The sequence below is a fragment of the Delphinapterus leucas genome, chromosome 1 (assembly GCF_059928025.1).
Source record: "Delphinapterus leucas isolate spDelLeu-1000000601 "Yukka" chromosome 1, BTC_Dleu_Yukka2, whole genome shotgun sequence".
Classification (NCBI taxonomy): domain Eukaryota; kingdom Metazoa; phylum Chordata; class Mammalia; order Artiodactyla; family Monodontidae; genus Delphinapterus; species Delphinapterus leucas.
Genome location: NC_143129.1, coordinates 22,738,114 through 22,755,981, shown reverse-complemented (window position 1 = coordinate 22,755,981; position 17,868 = coordinate 22,738,114). Strand labels below are relative to the sequence as shown.

At 44.8% G+C, this 17,868-nt stretch overlaps 1 protein-coding gene across 2 annotated transcripts in view; it reads right to left on the bottom strand.

The window, feature by feature from the left end:
• TGFB2 (transforming growth factor beta 2) overlaps positions 1-17,868 on the bottom strand; it is a 91,311-nt gene that overhangs the window by 27,246 nt on the left and 46,197 nt on the right. For both annotated transcript variants that reach the window (XM_022579242.3, XM_022579243.3), the window contains one exon: positions 6,655-6,818. In XM_022579242.3, the coding sequence (XP_022434950.1) occupies positions 6,655-6,818 (164 nt within the window). The remainder of the gene's footprint in view (positions 1-6,654; positions 6,819-17,868) is intronic.

Below are 17,868 nucleotides of genomic sequence, written 5' to 3'. Positions count from 1 at the left end.
ATTTTGCATGGTTTTTTTTAGTGGTCTCAAGCTAATAAATTAATCGAATGATAACCTGGCAACTGACTTTGGCAGGTAATTCTGTAGAGAGCTCTTCCTCTTGGGGGAATCAAAGACTTAGAAGTCAAAATCTAAGAGATGACGAGGAAGGAAGGGAATTAACCTAGGTTGACTGCCAACTCTCCATCCGACAGTTATATACACTGTTTTATTTCACCCTTACAATAAACAGCAAGTGAATTGGAATTATTAAAAAAAAAAAAAACTTGGATCACAACGCCCATACCAGTGAACACTACACCAGGCTGTCTCATTAAGGGTGACTAGTGAACGAGTGAATAAAAGAAAATACTGCGCATAGTAATTAACCAAACCTGCTCCTATCTCAATCTGATGCATTCAGATATTCCTGCGATAAATATTGTTGGGCTCAAAGAAATCTCTTGAGTCAGGCACACGGTGTATTGGAATTATCTGCCTGTCTACCCAAGGAGTCCAAACAAGACGGCAGACTGCCCTCAAATTCTCACAGCTCCCTTTCTGGAAGGAATGAGTTCTGAGGCATTCCTCTGGATTCTCCAAATTTTGTTCTAGGAGTCCCTTGGGTATATCTCTATTAGTGGAAAGACGGTACCGTTGGGACACCATTTACACGTCTGTTCCTCCACCAGACCCTGAGCAACTGGAAGGCAGAGTCTGAGTCTGATTTATCTCTAGATGGCTGGCACCAGTTCTGGTGCCAACGCTAGGAGGTGCCCACTTGGAGTTTGCTAACTACGACGCCATACAGTGGGTTAGTGTGGCAGATTAAAGATGGCTGCGACTTCTTTGACACTCCTCCCATCAAGAGTTGGGGTCTATTTCCTTTCCCTTTGAATCTGGGCTAGGCTGTAGGTCATTTGATCTATACAATAAGGTGAAAATGATGCTCTGCTAGTTCTGGGCCTTGTTTTTAAGCGGATTGGCAGCTTCCGCCTTGGACACTTGGCCCCTTGAGCCTCATGTAAAAAGCCTGACTACTCTTCTGGGAAGACTGCGTGGATACATCCTGAAACGATTTAGAGAGGAGGAGGGGTTCAGTCATCCCATCCAAGCTCCAAGCTTATGAGCAAACTCATCACAGATCCTCCAGACCAGACCAGCTGCTACCTGAATACCATCAAGTGACCCCAGTCAAAGTCACATGGAGCAGAACAGCCCAGCCAAGTCTCGCCTAAGCTTCTGACCCTTAAAAGTCAATAAAATAATTGATATTTGAGGCGATGAAATTTAGGGGTAGTTTGTTATACAGTGACTAGATCATCGAACCATTACAAAGGTACAAATTTTATTATCCTAGAGGTGGTAAAGTTTTAAATGAACAGTAAACAGATCCACAGACAGAGAAAACAAATTTTTGGTTACCAAAGGGGAAAGGCAGCAGGGGAGGAATAAATCAGGAGTTTGGGATTAACACATACACACTACTATATATAAAATAGATAACCAACAGGCACCTACTGTATAGCACAGGGAACTATACTTGATATTTTGTAATAAGCTATAAGGGAAAAGAGTCTGAAAAAGTATATATATATAAAGTATATATATATATATATATATATATATATATATATAAGTATATATAACTGAATCACTTTGCTGTATACCAGAAACTAACCCAACATTGTAAATCAACTATACTTCAATTAAAAAAAAAAGAATTGGGAAATAAGCGTGAAAAGGGTGTAAGTTGGTGAGAGGAAGCTAGAAATAGCTGGGATTTCCAAGGCCCTCTGAGGTCAGCACCCCTAAACATAAGTAGTTTTTGGTGGTCTCACACGGCCACGAAGTCATGGGCACCCTTACGTAAGTTATTAATTTCTTGGTGCTTCATTTCTTTGCTTGTGAAATTGGGGGCTTAGCCCCCTCCAAGATGGCAGATACCCTTGCTCTTGTTGGTGATATTCAATTGAAGAAGATTCCCCTCTCCTATTTTTTTTCCCTCTATAACTCTGGGCATGATTTTAATCATAAAAACAAGCACAACTTAATCAGAGAAAGATGGATTCCATCTTCCCAATGTGCTGAGAGCTCTACTAAATATTAGTAGGTTCAAAAGCATTCCCAGAGCACTGGAGCTTTATCGGAGCATATTTCAATAAAGGCTGCCTTTGTCATAAATCTCTAAAAATATGGTAAGGGTCACTCCTATTTGGAAAAATTTTCAGTTTTCCTCTTTTTTGCCCTCTTTCCCTTCATATCAGAAGGCTTTATCCCTTTCGTATTCCCTCTGATACTGGTGTACATCTGAAGTCATACTATGATCACAACAGTATATGCTCTTCGGAGCCTGCTCACATAACAGAAGTCAGAGGTAGCAGGAGGACAGTGCGGTTTTATATTACCACCATTCATCACAGCTCTGACAGACGATTCTGTAGAGGGGAGAAGAGTGAGAGTCGCCTTGCCAAACTAAACATGATTTCCACAGAAGCTCGGGTATCCTGACTCTCCCAGGCAGGGAGAAATCAACAGATCCACAGCCCTGGACAAAACTAACTCGGAACTCACTCCTGGAAATGCTATCTTAGGTCTTTCTAGCCTGGGATTCGGACTCTAGAAAGAGGACCCATATACATTATAGGGGACAGAATGACCCCCAAAACTTGGGATATGCCTTAAATCTGTGATTCCCAATGGAGAATGGAGAATGATCATATCTGAATCATGAGGAGAGCTTTTCAAAACCACGTCTGTCCAGAGGCAAATCTTTTCCTCTCCAGGGAGAATCAGAAGCTCCAGGAAAGGGACTGTGGACAGGCCTTGTAGAAGCTCCCCCAGGGCATTCAGAGGTGGGGAAGCACCTCCTGCACCCACATGTGAGCTCGCGCACGCGCGCGAGCACACACACACACTCCCCCTGCTTAAAACCGATGCCCTGAGGAATCCTAATAAATTATCCATACAATCATCTAAACACCCTGAAAACCTATTCCTAGTCATCCTATCTCTCTTCCTCTAGGAAGTAGATTGTCAACCCTGTGGCCAGTAATACAGTAGTCAAAGGGAACCTAGAAACTTCAGAGGCTTTGTTCTTCTGAATAGTTGAGCTCTCCACATAGCTACAGGTCTGCCCATTTAAGCACTGAGTATTTTATTTTTCAAAATAACATTTCAGCAATTTTGCCTAGAAAAGCCTCTAGTACCTTACGGCACGTGTTCAGTTACCTGAATATAATTTAGCCTCACCTGCATAATTGAAAGCCGTTACTGTAAGCGTCAATTTCTGTCCTGAGACTTGAAGAGGGAGTTTATCACTGAAGGCCACAAAGAGTTCCAAATGCATGGAAGGCAAGTGGCAAGTTGGAGAAGAACAAGCCAAAGATGGGACTCCAAATAAAAAGGCCACCAGCAGATGTCAGAATCCAGATAGGGTGCCACAGAGATAAAGACTGGGTTAACCACAAACAGGATAAGGTTTAGGAAAATTGTCCATACAGGCACTGCATTCTATGACTTGATCGTCTGGGCTGGCATTACTGGGGTGCACAGGCAAACATCTCAAGTCTAAAGGGTCATCTCCTCCTGTCAGAGTGTCTTCCCCCAGCACTCCTTCTAATCCAGTGCTTCGAATTTCTTGTGGTCCCAGAGAGGACCAAAGGCTGCCTTTCCCGTGAGTCAGCTGTGTGTGTGTGTGCGCTGTGTCTTCTGTGAGGGTGCTCAGGGATCTCTCTGACTTACTACCTGGACTTTGGCTGTGTTTCAGGAGGTTAGATTGCTGCATAGCTGAGCTCCAGATAGATAAGGAGATGTTATTCTTCCTTATTTTCCTCTAAAACTACCTCCTTCCTGGGTCTCGTGTTCAGTGTCACTGAACAAGCCCAAGGTCATGTTCTCCATACAATGAGCTTCTGTTTTGGGCTGTATCTTTTCCAATTGTGGGGCTTTAATTGGAGCAGAGCCTGCTGCTTGTGTCATGGGGTGGCCAGTGCTGCAATAACCTCTGGGAAGGTACACAGCCACTGAGGACCTCACTGAGGTCCTCTAAATTACCAGCCTCCAGGGACAGATCCCCTCCCGGGGATGAGATGGCCTCTGGGAGGAAGACAAGCTATCTGTAACCCGCTATCAGAGGCCACTCCTCGGAGCAAGGTCAGAAGCCAAAGAATAACGGTGACTTAGCAGCTTACGTTACAGGCAACAAAATCTAACAGACCTTGCCTTCAATTAACTGAAGTCGCGTAATTGAAACAGGGCCAGAGAGAACAATCTATCTGCACAGAGAGGCATGGACGAGAGACTTAATTGAAAGAGAAGAAAAAAGAGGACAGGCAGTCATGTTTTTGTTTTTATTTTTCCAATCACCTTGCAATATCTCTGGCTACCTTTGATCAAGCTGCTTTTTCAGAGAACTCCGTCTTTGCTTTCCCTCCTAATACCACTCCACCCTCTGGCCGGCCTAGTTTCTCTTATTTTTCTTCTATTCTGGCTGATATTGAGGCAAAGAGGTAGGGAAGGATTTGCTACAAACAGCAAATGCGGTGAAGAGTGAGTGCTTGAGAATCAGAGCTGGACCTGGATCCCAGCCCCGCCTCCTCCTGGCTGTGTGACCCTGGCCAAGTGACTTAATTTCTCTGTGACTCAGCATCTTTCTCTGTAAAAAGGAGAAAGAATCCAGTAGAAGAAAGAATATTTGAAATGAGTGAAGGTGGTCTAAAAGTACGAACTTCCAGTTGTAAGATGAATAAGTTCTGGGGATGTAATGTACAATATGGTGACGATAGTTTGTAATAGTGTATTAAATATTTGAAATAAGAGAGTAAATCTTAAAAGTTCTTACCACAAAGGGGAAAAAAATGTGACTATGTGAAGTGGTACATGTTAACTAAACCTATTGTGGTGATCATTTTGCAATATATACATATATCGAAATATTATTCAAGGTTGTACACCTTGAACTAATACAATGTTATACGTCTGTTATATGTCAATAAATGAAAAAAAAGATACTTCATCATGCAAACTTCACAGGAAAGCTGTGGATACAAATGGAGGCAATACTTATAAAGGGCTTAACAGAGGGGCTGGTACGCAGAAAGCCGACCCTGTCTGATACTCTTAGAACGCGCATTAAGATTTTAAGGTCTCCACGGAGAGGTCCCTGAGGATCTAAGTAAGAACTACTTTTCATGAACACACATGTAAACTGGTACTTGAAAACAGTTTTAACAACTTCAGACTCATTCTCAGAGATTCCATGTACAATGCTTATTTGTGTGGGAATTTTTCCATTTTCCCAATAAATGCAAAGAAAAGTCTTATCCAGATTACCAAAACTTCCAAATGTTTACAATCCAGGACAATTAGAGGTCTCCACATGCAGATGTCATTCCTTTCATTCCCTCAAGGAAGCACGCTTTTTAGTCATATTGTCTCACATGCCTCCTCCTTAACATTGGGGTTCTCGGGTCTGTTCTTATTCGGCCTCCCTCTACATATCTTCCCTGGAGGGCAACACTCCTCACCTCCTGGCACTGAGTACCATCTCTTTGGTACCCTCGACAGGCCCCTTCAAAGGACACCCTGTTTTGGTACAAGTGGCTCCTTCTGTCAAGAATGACCATCCCTCATCCTGTTTTAACAGATGCTTCTCGAGGCCCCACCCAAACGTCAAGTCCCTGGTGAAATCTTCCCAACTCTGCCCTCTACAGACACTGTTCATATGACATATTCACTATGACCTGATCTGACTCCCTTGCCCAACTCAGAGCTTTCAGAGCAGTGCTTTCATGTGTATCAGATCCCCTAAAGATCTTGATAAAAATCTAGATTCTGATCTACATTCCGTGCATTCTGATTTGGTAAGTCTGGGCTGGGGCCTGAGATTCTGCATTTCTCCCAGCTCCTAGGTAATGCTGATGCTACTGCCCGGTAACCCACGTGAGTAATAAGCTGTTAAGAACATCTCTCACATCTCAGTAACTTGGTATCATCACCACCACCGTCATCGTCATCATCGTCTCATCACCACCATCATCATATCATCCTCATTATCTTTTGACACAACTGCCTAGCAACCTGTACTTGGGGAGATGAGATGCCAGGGCTGCCTGAAATCGTGGCGGACAGTGGTGAACAGAGGATGTGCATCTGGTGTGAGATGGACTAGAAAGTGCGGGTAGAATCAGAGAGGAAGAGGAGGCAGGATGAGGTTAGTGAAGAGACAGGAGGTAGCAAAGAGAGGAAGAAAAGAGAGTGAAAAAGATGGAGAGAGAGACAACAGGAAGGAAGTGACGAGGGAAGAAAAGGAGAAAGGGATGGCCATCAAATGAGAAAAGAAAGGTAGCTGACTTCCCTCCTTGGGGTGGGACTGGTCCTACATCATCTGACTTTACAGAGTAGGGGGTGGACTTCTGGACTTGAGCCCTCCCGAGGGTGGGCACTCTAGCCATTCATGCCCAGAGCTTCCCCCATTCACTCTAAATGTTCTGCCTTCCTGAGCAAGTGAGGAATGAAGTGTCACTGTGAGAGGAATAATAAATGAGGGTCTATGTCATGATTATGCGTGTAGAAAACGGCGTATCTCAGTTCAGAAAATCTCAGTCTGTAGGAAGTCCTTTATCCTAAGACTTCAAACTGATTGTACATTCAAACAACCCAAACAAAAGTTACCTGATACAGTTCGATCCGTTGTTCAGGCACTCTGGCTTTCGGGTTCTGTAAACGAAAGACTCTGAACTCTGCCTTCACCAAATTGGAAGCATTCTTCTCCATGGCGGAGACGTCAAATCGGACAATCCTGAAGTAGGGTCTGTAGAAAGTGGGCGGGATGGCATCTGTAAAAAGTTAGGGCAATCATTCAAAATGATAAAAATCCATGGTTCTCTCACAAAAGACCACACAGCATGAGATAGTCTTAAGAAACCATACGGGAAATATCTACAGAATGATTTCGTTTCCAATGGCCAATTTAATATCGTTAACAATTGAACCAGAAAAAAAAAAAAAAACCATCTGCATTTGGTTACAGAAGCAGCCTATTAATAGGGATTAACAAACCACTTCCAACTCCATTTGAGGCTATAAAGTTAACCCTCTCCTTTGAAAGCTGACAGAGTGGTGGAAAACCCTAGATGGTTATAAATTGGAACAAGTTCATGACAGTGGATGCCTGGAGAGAGCCGTCGGGCTTGCGTACACCCTCATCAGTTGTGCCAGGAAAAGAGCTCCTAATGGCAAGCAGTTTGCCCATGTATTTTTTTTCCTTGAAATTTTGGCACTCAAACACTCTGCTCTCTCCAGCTTCATGGACTGCATCTTTTTTGGCTTTGATAATTTGGTCTTTCACACACATAGGACCAAATACACCCTCTAGACAAGTTAGGGTGAGGACATTTGAATAAAAATACACAGATACTGGCTATACCAGGCCAGTCTTAAAATTCTTTATTCAGCATAAATGTCCATTGGTGGGAGGGAATCCTAGCTAATGAAGAGGAAGAAAATCAACCCAAATGCCTTCTGTTCTGAGTCACAAAAGATAGAGATGCAGAAAGCCCACAGCAATTTCAAGTTCATGGGCTGCTAGAATTTTGCTGTTATTTTGTAGTAACCTGTCATTGCCTTTGAGTATGCAACTTGAGGTTACCCCCAAACCAAAGCAAGTCCAAATTCTATCCCCATACTTCATATACAACACCGATTTATTAAGCACCTACACTGGGCAGGCCACCTGTTACAGGTACATTCCTACAGTATACGTAGAATAGGTATATTTCTACAATACTCTTCCAAAATCTCCTGCAAACTTACTTTCATTATTCTGGAATGTTCCATCCAACTCTGGTGGCTCCATGATTTTCTACCCCTTCCTCAATTATGTCACTTCATTGCAACATAATCATTCATTTTTTTATGGTTTCTTACAAATGTTTTTATTACTTCATTATTATGTTTGCTTATTTTGTTTCCCCATGAAATCTCAAGAATCTTGAGGACTAACCATATTTTCCAGGTCTTTCTTTTTCCCCGTCTACCTAGGACAGGGCTCTGCACACGTGGAGTTCACCAAATACCCACTGTTTACGAAGTTGGTCATCAACAGGAGGCTTGAAAGACTCAGGCATCTGGCTATTGGCAAGACTAGCTTCTTATTAAACAAGTGAACCATGCTGCTGATGTTAAAATAGAAATAAATACCTTTTGTGATTTCCTGGGAAATCCATGCCCTGACAATTACACTGAAAAAAAAAAAAATGCTAGGAACACACCAACATTTCCTCATCTTAAGAGCTCTGAACTTTTTTCCCTCATAGAGGCTTTTCTCCATCCCTTTCCCATGTCCTGTGGCTGCTGGAAAGCAGCTCATGGGGAAGTGGTGAATTTCAAACCATGCCCTGCTCGATGACTGCTTCACAAAGGACTGTGTGAATTGAAGCTTTGTAGCTCAGAAGCCTCAGAAACAAAAACAAACAAGCACGCAAACAAAAACCCCCAAATCTAAAGCACCCCACGTTCCAGAGAAAAGAAGGTATTCATGCGGACACGGGGATGGCCCTCTGCATCACTACCGTGAAATACTCGGTGGACAGTTTCAGGCGGACAAGACAAAAACATTCACCCGGCCAGAAAGGTTTGGGGAGCCCCCTAGCTTAGCAATTTGCAAAGGTAGCTGCAAGGACAAACTGACCTTTCCCTCCGCTGGAACGTGCCCAGCCCAGGTGATTGGACAGGCTTGTCCCATCCTGATCAGCTCAGCTGAAAACAGTCTGGGGGCCCAGGTAGAGAGGCCTGGGGAGGGCTGGGGCCAGGCCTCCTGGCTTCACACACTCTCCAGTTTGGCCAGAACCTTCTACAGCCCTAGTGGCTGCATTCAAGTTCGCATGGCCTCCGCATTAGACAGCAGGAGCTTCAAACATGCTTTGAAAGAGCATCCTGAAAGCGCAAAGCTGCTTCAGTGCATTTCCTGTCATTAGCAAGAGTAAACATCTCATTGGTTTTCTCCCTCTTACTGGAACCCCCTTCAGGCCTGTGTTACTTCCACAGACACCCATCATTCACACCCGCCAACCCCAACCTTATCCCTCCATCAAGTTTGTAAATAAGTGCTCTTGAGATTTATTTTTATTCTCTTTTGTGTTTATTAAACTTTGAACAATTTTTTTCCCTTTCTGGTCCTCTGCCCATAAACACACTTTCTTTTTATGGCCGCTTTGGACCAGGAGGTCAATTTTGTTTCTCCTTCTTCTAAGCAAATCATCCAATGATCCTGTCCTAGGCTTTCGAGCTTTGAAGGGGTGTTTGCAAATATTTACAGGAATTGCTTGATAGTTAAGTAGGTTGTTCTGCTCTGCTCCCTATACCCTGGCAAACAGCCCTCCTCCCCTCTGGCCATTATAACCATTTTGGCTGCTTCAACTGCCTGATAATACAAAGCCACAGTTTTGGTTCTTGCTTTATAAGTCGAAGCAGTTAACACAGGAGGTGAAATGGCAGCTGAGCATTCTCCAGCAGCACGTCGGCTTTGGTCTTGTGACCACAGTGAAGGGACCGGGCCAGCAGGACACGGCAGCTTTTCTCACACCCCTGCTCCAGCACCCGAGAATGGGAGCTCACTGGATAAAGACTGGTAACTAAAGAACTGACTACCACTGCTAAGGGTCAGCCCCAGCTGTCCCTGGCTGCCCTCTGCTACGGGTCACCAGTCCCATGCCTGGCTGAGGAACTTGAGCAACTTGCCAAATATCCTTACATTTGGGGGAAAAACTAAAAATCACAGCAAAGTGCTGGGGCCTAGCCTGTGACCCTGCCCTTACCTCATAAAGGCTTTTGGACGCCTGGTGCAAAGAGCTCAACGCGGCCCCTCTACACCCAGCCTGGATGCTGAGGCTCGTTTCCTGGGCTCGGAGTGGCTGGGTAGGTAGTTAATGGCTTGGGCAGCCCTAATCCACCCATCCAGCCTTGGAGGGATGTAGCTTTTTTCTCCACCTTCTCCAAGAACTCATTTCCCCCTTTGGAATGGGACATGTCTCTAAAGGCCTCTGGAATTCCGATCCAGTTCCTACCCCATTGCCAGGTAGTCGGGGACTTGTGCTTGACCTTTGCTAACTTGCCCACGCTATCCTAGTTTTTTTTTTTTTTTTGCGGTGCGCGGGCGTCTCACTGCTGTGGCCTCTCCCGTTGCGGAGCACAGGCTCCGGACGCGCAGGCTCAGCGGCCATGGCTCACGGGCCCAGCTGCTCCGCGGCATGTGGGATCTTCCCGGACCGGGGCACGAACCCGTGTCCCCTGCATCGGCAGGCGGACTCTCAACCACTGCGCCACCAGGGAAGCCCTCTTCCAAATTATTGATTAGCCCATTTGTAAATCATCTTCTCCTTGTGTTAGCACCCTGCGGTCAGGAATCTTCACTTAGAGTTCTTTGGTTCCCCATGGCCCAGGGATGGCTTCATGGGCATGTGACCAGGGTGGTGGTACCGGGTCCCAAGCTCAGAAAAGCCTCACACTGGAGTTTGATGCTCTGTGGTCACCATCTTGAGACCCTTAATCATTTCACCTTTGAATTTACGCTTCGTAACGTGAAGTCTGATGGGACAACGGAGCACGTGCAGGGGCATGAGGCCTCACTCATGTGCTGGGCCACCCTCCCGTCACCTCCAGGCCTCCCCGGGATTGGCACTCAGCCCCCTGCCCCTCGCGCCCAGGACAGCCAGCATCAGACACCCACACCTGAACATCTCCGGGCAGGGCATGGGGGCGGCTGTTTGAGCTGAGGCTGGCAGCATATTCAGAGGCAGCCCAGTGGGAGAAAGTAGCTAGTCCTTCCACAGCCACATACAGTTATAGGATCCGAATGCAGTGGGACCTTTAAGGCCATTTGAATTTTAACCCCAAATCAAAAAGTCGTAGCTATGGGGCAACAGGGACATCAGTGGGCTTTTCTGAACCTGTTTCTTCCTCTATATAAGGAAGTAAATAATTTCCTATCTCATATGTATTGACTCAGGCTGTCAGTTCACACAAGCGAGCAGACAGAACATTCAAGCACTGGGTCTCGCACAAATTTCCCCTCAAAAACGTCCCTTCCTATCCCCCTTTCCATCCTGCAACAGAGATGCTAACTGGTTCTTGGGCCTTCCTTGAATGTCCCACCGAGAGAGAACACTCTCTTACCACCTAACTTAATTAGAAGAGAAGGGACAGAAGTAGCTAAGTGTCCTGGGACAGTTTATAAATGACTCTGAACAAAAACCAAAGAAAGGTCTTACAACATCACCGATATGTGAGGAGCTCTGACAGAAAGTGTAGATTTGGAGCCTGAAAGAAATACCCCAAGGATATCCAGAGCTCAGCCTTTAGGGAGGCAAGGCTTCGATCGTCTATCCTGAATCTGGTAGCAGGTTGAGCTAGATGGCCACCCAGCTCACTTGCAGCTCTGCCATTTCATCATTCTCATTTTGATATTCTCCACGGATGGAGCCTCCAAAAAGTATTTTTTCTCCCCTAAATTTTACATTAGATGACTGTCCCTCACCACCTGCTTTAGAGTCACATGGGGGGCTTATGAATATGCTTATTACCTGCCTATCCCAGACCTACCGTGTGAATCCAGGTGATTCTGTTTTACATCCAGATTTGATAACATCTGCCCTAGACAATGTCTAACCATAATGAACTTGGCCAGGCTTCCCTTTGCTTCAGTGTTATGAACTGGTTAGGGACGAATAAAATATGTCTATCCCACCATCCCCTCCCTAAAAAAGAATGGCCTGGTCTCACTGCAGCCTCAGAATTTACTTCACAATCGCCTCCCATTTTCTAATAGTTTTATATGCTTCATGTCTGCTAAGAAGGTGTTTTTAATCCCCATTTCACAGATTCAGAAATCAAGAGCAAGGAGAGTGAAATAAGTCCTGGCTAAGGGCAAGGTGAAGCTGGCCTGTCATCAAAAGCCCTGGCTTTTCACCACAATATCCTGCCCTCCGTGCAAAAGAGTTCCCTGAGTCGAAGACATGAATCCCACCCAAGGCAGAAAGACAAACACCCTCACTGGAGCACTGTTGCAAAAACGGGCACAAAGAAGTAGCTCCTGCATAACTAGAGATCTGTTAGACCTTGCAGTAAAGCTCCAGAAACTTTAATGCAAGGCCCAGTATTTTCACTGATACTCCTTAAAAGAATGGCTCTGGTTTGGAGATCTGGGGCTTGTTCATGTGGAAGTTCCCCGCAAGAGGCACTTTGCTAATACTAGGACTGCCCAGGATCATTTGGACGCCCATACAAGATGTGCCTGGTGCCTCTATCCTCAGTAGCATCCACTGGCTCTCATCCCCAAGCTCCTCAAACAAACAGAACAAACTCTTCATTCCCCTTTCCAGAAATGACCGCACTTTCCCTACAGCTCTGTAGTAATTGGCGTGGACTTTTGACAGTGCTTAACGGGTGTAGTGGCCCCTCATTCCTGACATCCCCGGCTTTGAGGGAAGTAGTTTGGGGTTCATTAGACATTCCTCACAGAGCAGCAAGAAAGCAACCCCGCGACACGACTGGAGGGCAAGAAACGAGCTGCTATTTGTATGTGTGCGGACACAGCCAGCGAGAAACCAAGACAATTGTGTTTGGGGGTTTTCTCAAATTTGTCTTGGCACACGGGAGATAGATTTGATTTCACTACCACATCCCAAACACTGCTGACATTCAAGTCACAGCAATTTAACACAAAGTGACTGAGGAATAAACAGTGCATCACCAATGGTCTCTGATGTTCTCCCTGGCCATCCCTCCTATTAAATGTAACCCAGCACCGGAGCGTCTGTGATGGAAAGTGGGTGCCTCCGAGCAGGGGACAGACCTAACGTGCTGCTGGCAGTTGGGAGCCACTGTGTCAGCATCAGCTTATGTGACTTGGCCTTCATCGAACTGCTATTTGAGTCTGTGCACACTGTCAGCAGGACCGTTTTGGCCCCTTCTTACACAAAACCAAAAAACAAAAATGTAAAATCAGTGATGCTGGCCCACAGTGGTTGGTTTTCTTGAGCTATGACAGACACGGTGTTTCTAGTGTCTACTCCAAAGTTTCCATCACCTTCATAAAAACCCCACTTACGTGGAGACACCTATTTTGTTTTGATTCTTCTGTTTCTCATTGTGCTCAGGACTGTGTATGGAGGGGGCACGTGGACTCACTTTTGCGGGCAGGTGGACCACGAATGGGACATATTCCTTTGGAATGACGTCACAGTGGAAGGCTGTCCTCTTGGTTGGCGTAGGTGATTGAAGCCACTCTTCTCTGCTATTGTCTCATTCTTTAAAGCACATACAACTCTCTTGGTTTTTTTTTTCCTCTCTCTCTCCTTATTTTCTCTCCTTCCTTTTCTCCATTTTCTTTCTCTCTTTTCTTACTTCTCTTCAATCTGTGCTTCTTTTTCTCTAAAAAAAAGGGGGGAGGGGCGCTCCCCTTGTGGTGCAGTGGTTAAGGATCCGCCTGTCAATGCAGGGGACATGGGTTCAAGCCCTGATCCGGGAAGATCCCACATGCCACGGAGCAACTAAGCCTGTGCACCACAACTGCTGAGCCTGCGCTCTAGAGCCCACGAGCCACAACTACTGAGCCTTCGAGCCACAACTACTGAGCCCATGAGCCACAACTACTGAAGCCTGCACACCTAGAGCCTGTGCTCCACAACAAGAGAAGCCACCACAATGAGAAGCCCGCGCACCACGAGGAAGAGTAGCCCCTGCTCGCCACAACTAGAGAAAGCCCGCACGCAGCAACAAAGACCCAACACAGCCAAAAATAAATAAATAAAATAAATAACTTTTTTTTACATGTTAAAAAAAAGGGGGAAGGGGCAAAATCACCATGATTTTGGTCCACTAATGGCCTTTAAAGAGGCCAATGACCTCATGACATATTTATCCACACAGCTATTCTAGAACCCAGCAATGGCTCCCAACAAGGTCAACAGAAAGAAGGCAATATGCATCGATTCCACTAACAAGTTAAACTTGGAAATGTAGGATCTCGCCCTTAATCTCTTAATGGATGAGAAGCACCCTTTATTTTTAATCTCTTTCTACAGATTGAGAAACTAGTAAAATCTTGCCAGACTTACACCAAACATTGCCAAAATAAAGATGGAAATGTACCCTCTCGGACATTCTCGCTCACCGCTGCAGAGAGCCTTCTCAGCCCAGAACAGACAAATTTCAACATTCCCCTTTCCAGAAACTACTGCATGTTCCCTGCAGCTCCATGACGATTGGTGTGGACTGTCTGACATGCCTTAATGGGTGTAGCGGCTCCTTATTAGCCTGAAAATCTTTCTCTAAGCTCTCTAAAATTATAGCAGTGAGGCACATAATGGTTATTGCGTGTCTTGTACCGGGAGCTCGTCTCTATGCTGTCTGTAAGCTTCTTGCTTGTGGCCTAACTTCTTTGTCAGGCAATCGCCTAATTACTTTGAGGCACTGTGCTGCTTTCCTGCTCTGCCCTGGAGCTCAGCGAATAAGCAACAGGGCACACCCTGCTAGGATTGCAAAGCTATTTACCAACTTCACCAAGTGGGACAGGCTACTATTGCTAATGTATTAAATTCATGACTTGGGAGTGAGTAAAGGTGAAGCGGAAGAGATGGTCTGGATTATCTAGTTTGAAAAGGAAAGCAAATACAGCTAACGTTCATTCTCTCTGAAACTCTTCATTGCACTTAGAAATGAGAACACATAAAGGGTTTGCTCGGCGCCTCAATGTTACTGGTATCGAATTCCTCTTACTGCAGTTTTCTCTACAAGACAAGACAAGACAGTCTCTCCCAGAACTCCTTCAGTGACGGAGAACTCAAACTTAGGCAGATGACCTACTGCAGTCTCTGACAGCTCCGACTGTACAGAGTTCTTCCCTATCTTGGGCTGAGATCTGCTTACCTACAAGGTCTGCCCACTGGGTCTGGTCCTGCCACATAAGATGATTTAGCCCCTTTCCACCTGACCCTACTCAGAAATTGTGAAGCCAAATCTCATGTCTCCCTGCCCCCATCTCTTTTCTTTTCTAAGCAAACTTTCCTATTTCCTTTTCTTATTATTCGTGAGAGCCTTTTACCTTGGTGGATGGTCTCCTCTTTGCTCCAATTTTAAAATCAGACCCTTAAATCTGAACATAATTCTCAAGGCAGAAAACAGTAGAACTATCACCTTCCTAATTGTGGAACTTATACTTTTATTAATACATCCCAACTGTGAATGATTCTCATTCATTCTCATTCTCTCTCCCCCTCCCAACTGCCCCCCCCACACATTCTCTCTCTCTTTTTAACCTTTGTACTCGAATCATATTTTCTATGTGTTTTGAATGCATAATAAATGAGAAGTCTCGGGTCTTTTCCACACAGCCTGTTTTACAGATGTCATTATCTTATGTTTTACACCCTGAGGCTTTTTTGTGTGCAAATTTTACAATATACCCCGATCCAATATGTACTTATTTCATTTGACTCCTCTTTTCAAATATGCTGAGATGGATCTGATGTCTGATTTGGTGAACCCGAGTGTTCATTTCTTAAATAACATTGCAGAGGGCAGAGTCTGAAAATCAGTAATGTTCTTTATGCTGAATGCCAGTCCTGAACCCCAGCTAGAAAGATGGTAGGGAGTAAGAATTGCTTGAAAGGAATTTTTAGTTATCAGATATCTTTATTAGCATTTCAGTAGATGGTCATTCAGTACCTTAAAAAGAATACTAGAGTTTCAAAAGATGGTGCTTTCTTAGGGTTAGTAGATGTATTCATTAAGGGTGTGGACTCTTCCTCCATCCTGTTTGTACTGGCAACACAGCTATGGGCAATTAAGATATGGGAACATACAGGAATTATAGGAATCCAGATGAACTGTGGCATGACCGAGTTCTGGAATGGAGCCACAGGTGTTATGCTTGTTTTAAGAATTCATGTTTATTTGGGTGCTAAGCAGCTTTCTGTTCAAGGTCGGGACACCACTTGTGAGAGGAGAAAAAACAGTCTTTAAAGTAAGAATCTCCACGGCAAAACTAGACCACAGCTAAGTACTTTGAAATGTTTGAGTGTATCTTATTTTTATTTAATTATCTGAGAGCAAGCCCTACCCTTTAGTTTCAATCTCATGACTTTGGTGTATAACGTGTACAAAATTTTCCTCTGCTCTTAGGGCCACTGGGAGAGAAAACTGACTAAATCATAGCAGCCAGGACATCCAAAGAGTGAGTCCAACTGGTCCCAAGTTACTTGACACCCCAGCAAAGGAAGAGGCACTGTCATTTTTGAAAATGGAAGGAAAATTCTTAAGGCAAAAAAAAAAAAAAAAAAGAGTTTCTCCTCTTTGGGGAAGCTTCAGCTCTGTCTTACAGCTCTCTGTCTATTATCTTTTGAAGGCTTCAGAAGACTTAGTGGCAGGGGTCAAAATTCAGGTGCTTTCTGAAGCTTTCTCCACTCTCTTTTCTCACTGGCGGTTGTGTAGATGGCACAGGACAAATGCCTTGATTTAGTTACAAGCCAATGGCTCTCCTACGCTTCTTAAAAAGCATTTACTAAGTCCCCTTTAAACAAGAGCTCTTTGAATAAGCCAGTACTTCTTAAATATGTTAGGGTGAAAGCAAATAGAACTCCCAGGGCACCATAGTGATATATACACACATGCATAACCAGAATTTAAAAAGCAGCAAACTAAGGTAGAGAGATGGAACCTTTCTACAACACCAGTGTGGTGTTTACCTGCATGTACTCGGGGAATACTGCAGGTATGCCCCAAAATCAGGGGAATAACTTTCACCAGGTTGGGGTGCGTCTGTTATGTCCTTGACACACCATATTCCGTTTCTTGTCACATTACATTGGTTTCATTAGACTGTTTTTAAAGCCTAGACAACAATCAGAAAGATTTCCCCATGTCAGAAAAGTGGGAAAATAGTCAGTTCCATAATCTCATCTGAATAAATTAATTGAGATTTTGCATGTGCAAGGGAAGGAAGGTTACCAATGAAGAACACTGTACAACAGAGCACCCATGAGACACGGTCCTGAGGACAGTTGCTGCCAGAGGAGGTTTGACAAGGGAAACTCGGTAACTCCTCTCAATTCCTTCAAGGGCTCTTAGACACCCCAAGAATTCTCCTTAGCAGGGAGCAAGTCCTGTGGCTGCCTGGCTATAGCACTGGACTGGAGATCCCTGAGGGCCAGGGAGAGATCTGTGCACATCTATTTCACCCATCAGAGAGCTCCTTTTTAGACCCTCCTAACCAGGCCACCCATTGGACCGACACTTGTAGGAGCGACCCTGGGAACACTGGCTCTATATTGGAGAGAGAAGCCTTTGTAAGTCTCACAAGTACAGGGGCCGAATCATTCATCTTCTCTCTCCCCAAGGCCTCCTAGTACATAGTAAGTGCTCAATAACTATCACAAAGGAAAAGAAGATTAATTCTTTTCTCAAACAGCTGAATCTTATGATGAGAACCAGTGTAAATCACAAGCCCTGACGTCTTCCTAGGATCTTAATGCCTCACAATGTACTTTCACATACATTACTTCATCTGAGCCTGGTAACACCTAGGTAGTGTTATCTCCATTCTACTGTGGAGGGAACCGTAGTTCAGAAGCCAAATGGTTTTATTTAAGTGAGTCTGGGGACTTCCTAGCGCTAACCTCTGACACCAGGCTCGGGACCTACCCTTCCTGTAAGATATAAAGCAGCTGACAGAGCAGGCAGCACGATCTCTTAGACTGTGCATTCGCAAGTGAAGGCTGGGAAGACCAATTCTGAGACCTTCGTGGGATTCCGACTTGAAGAGATACAGCAATGCTAAAATAAATGCTCTGTCTTTTCCACTGGCTCTGATGCTCTGGTGAGAGCGGTTTT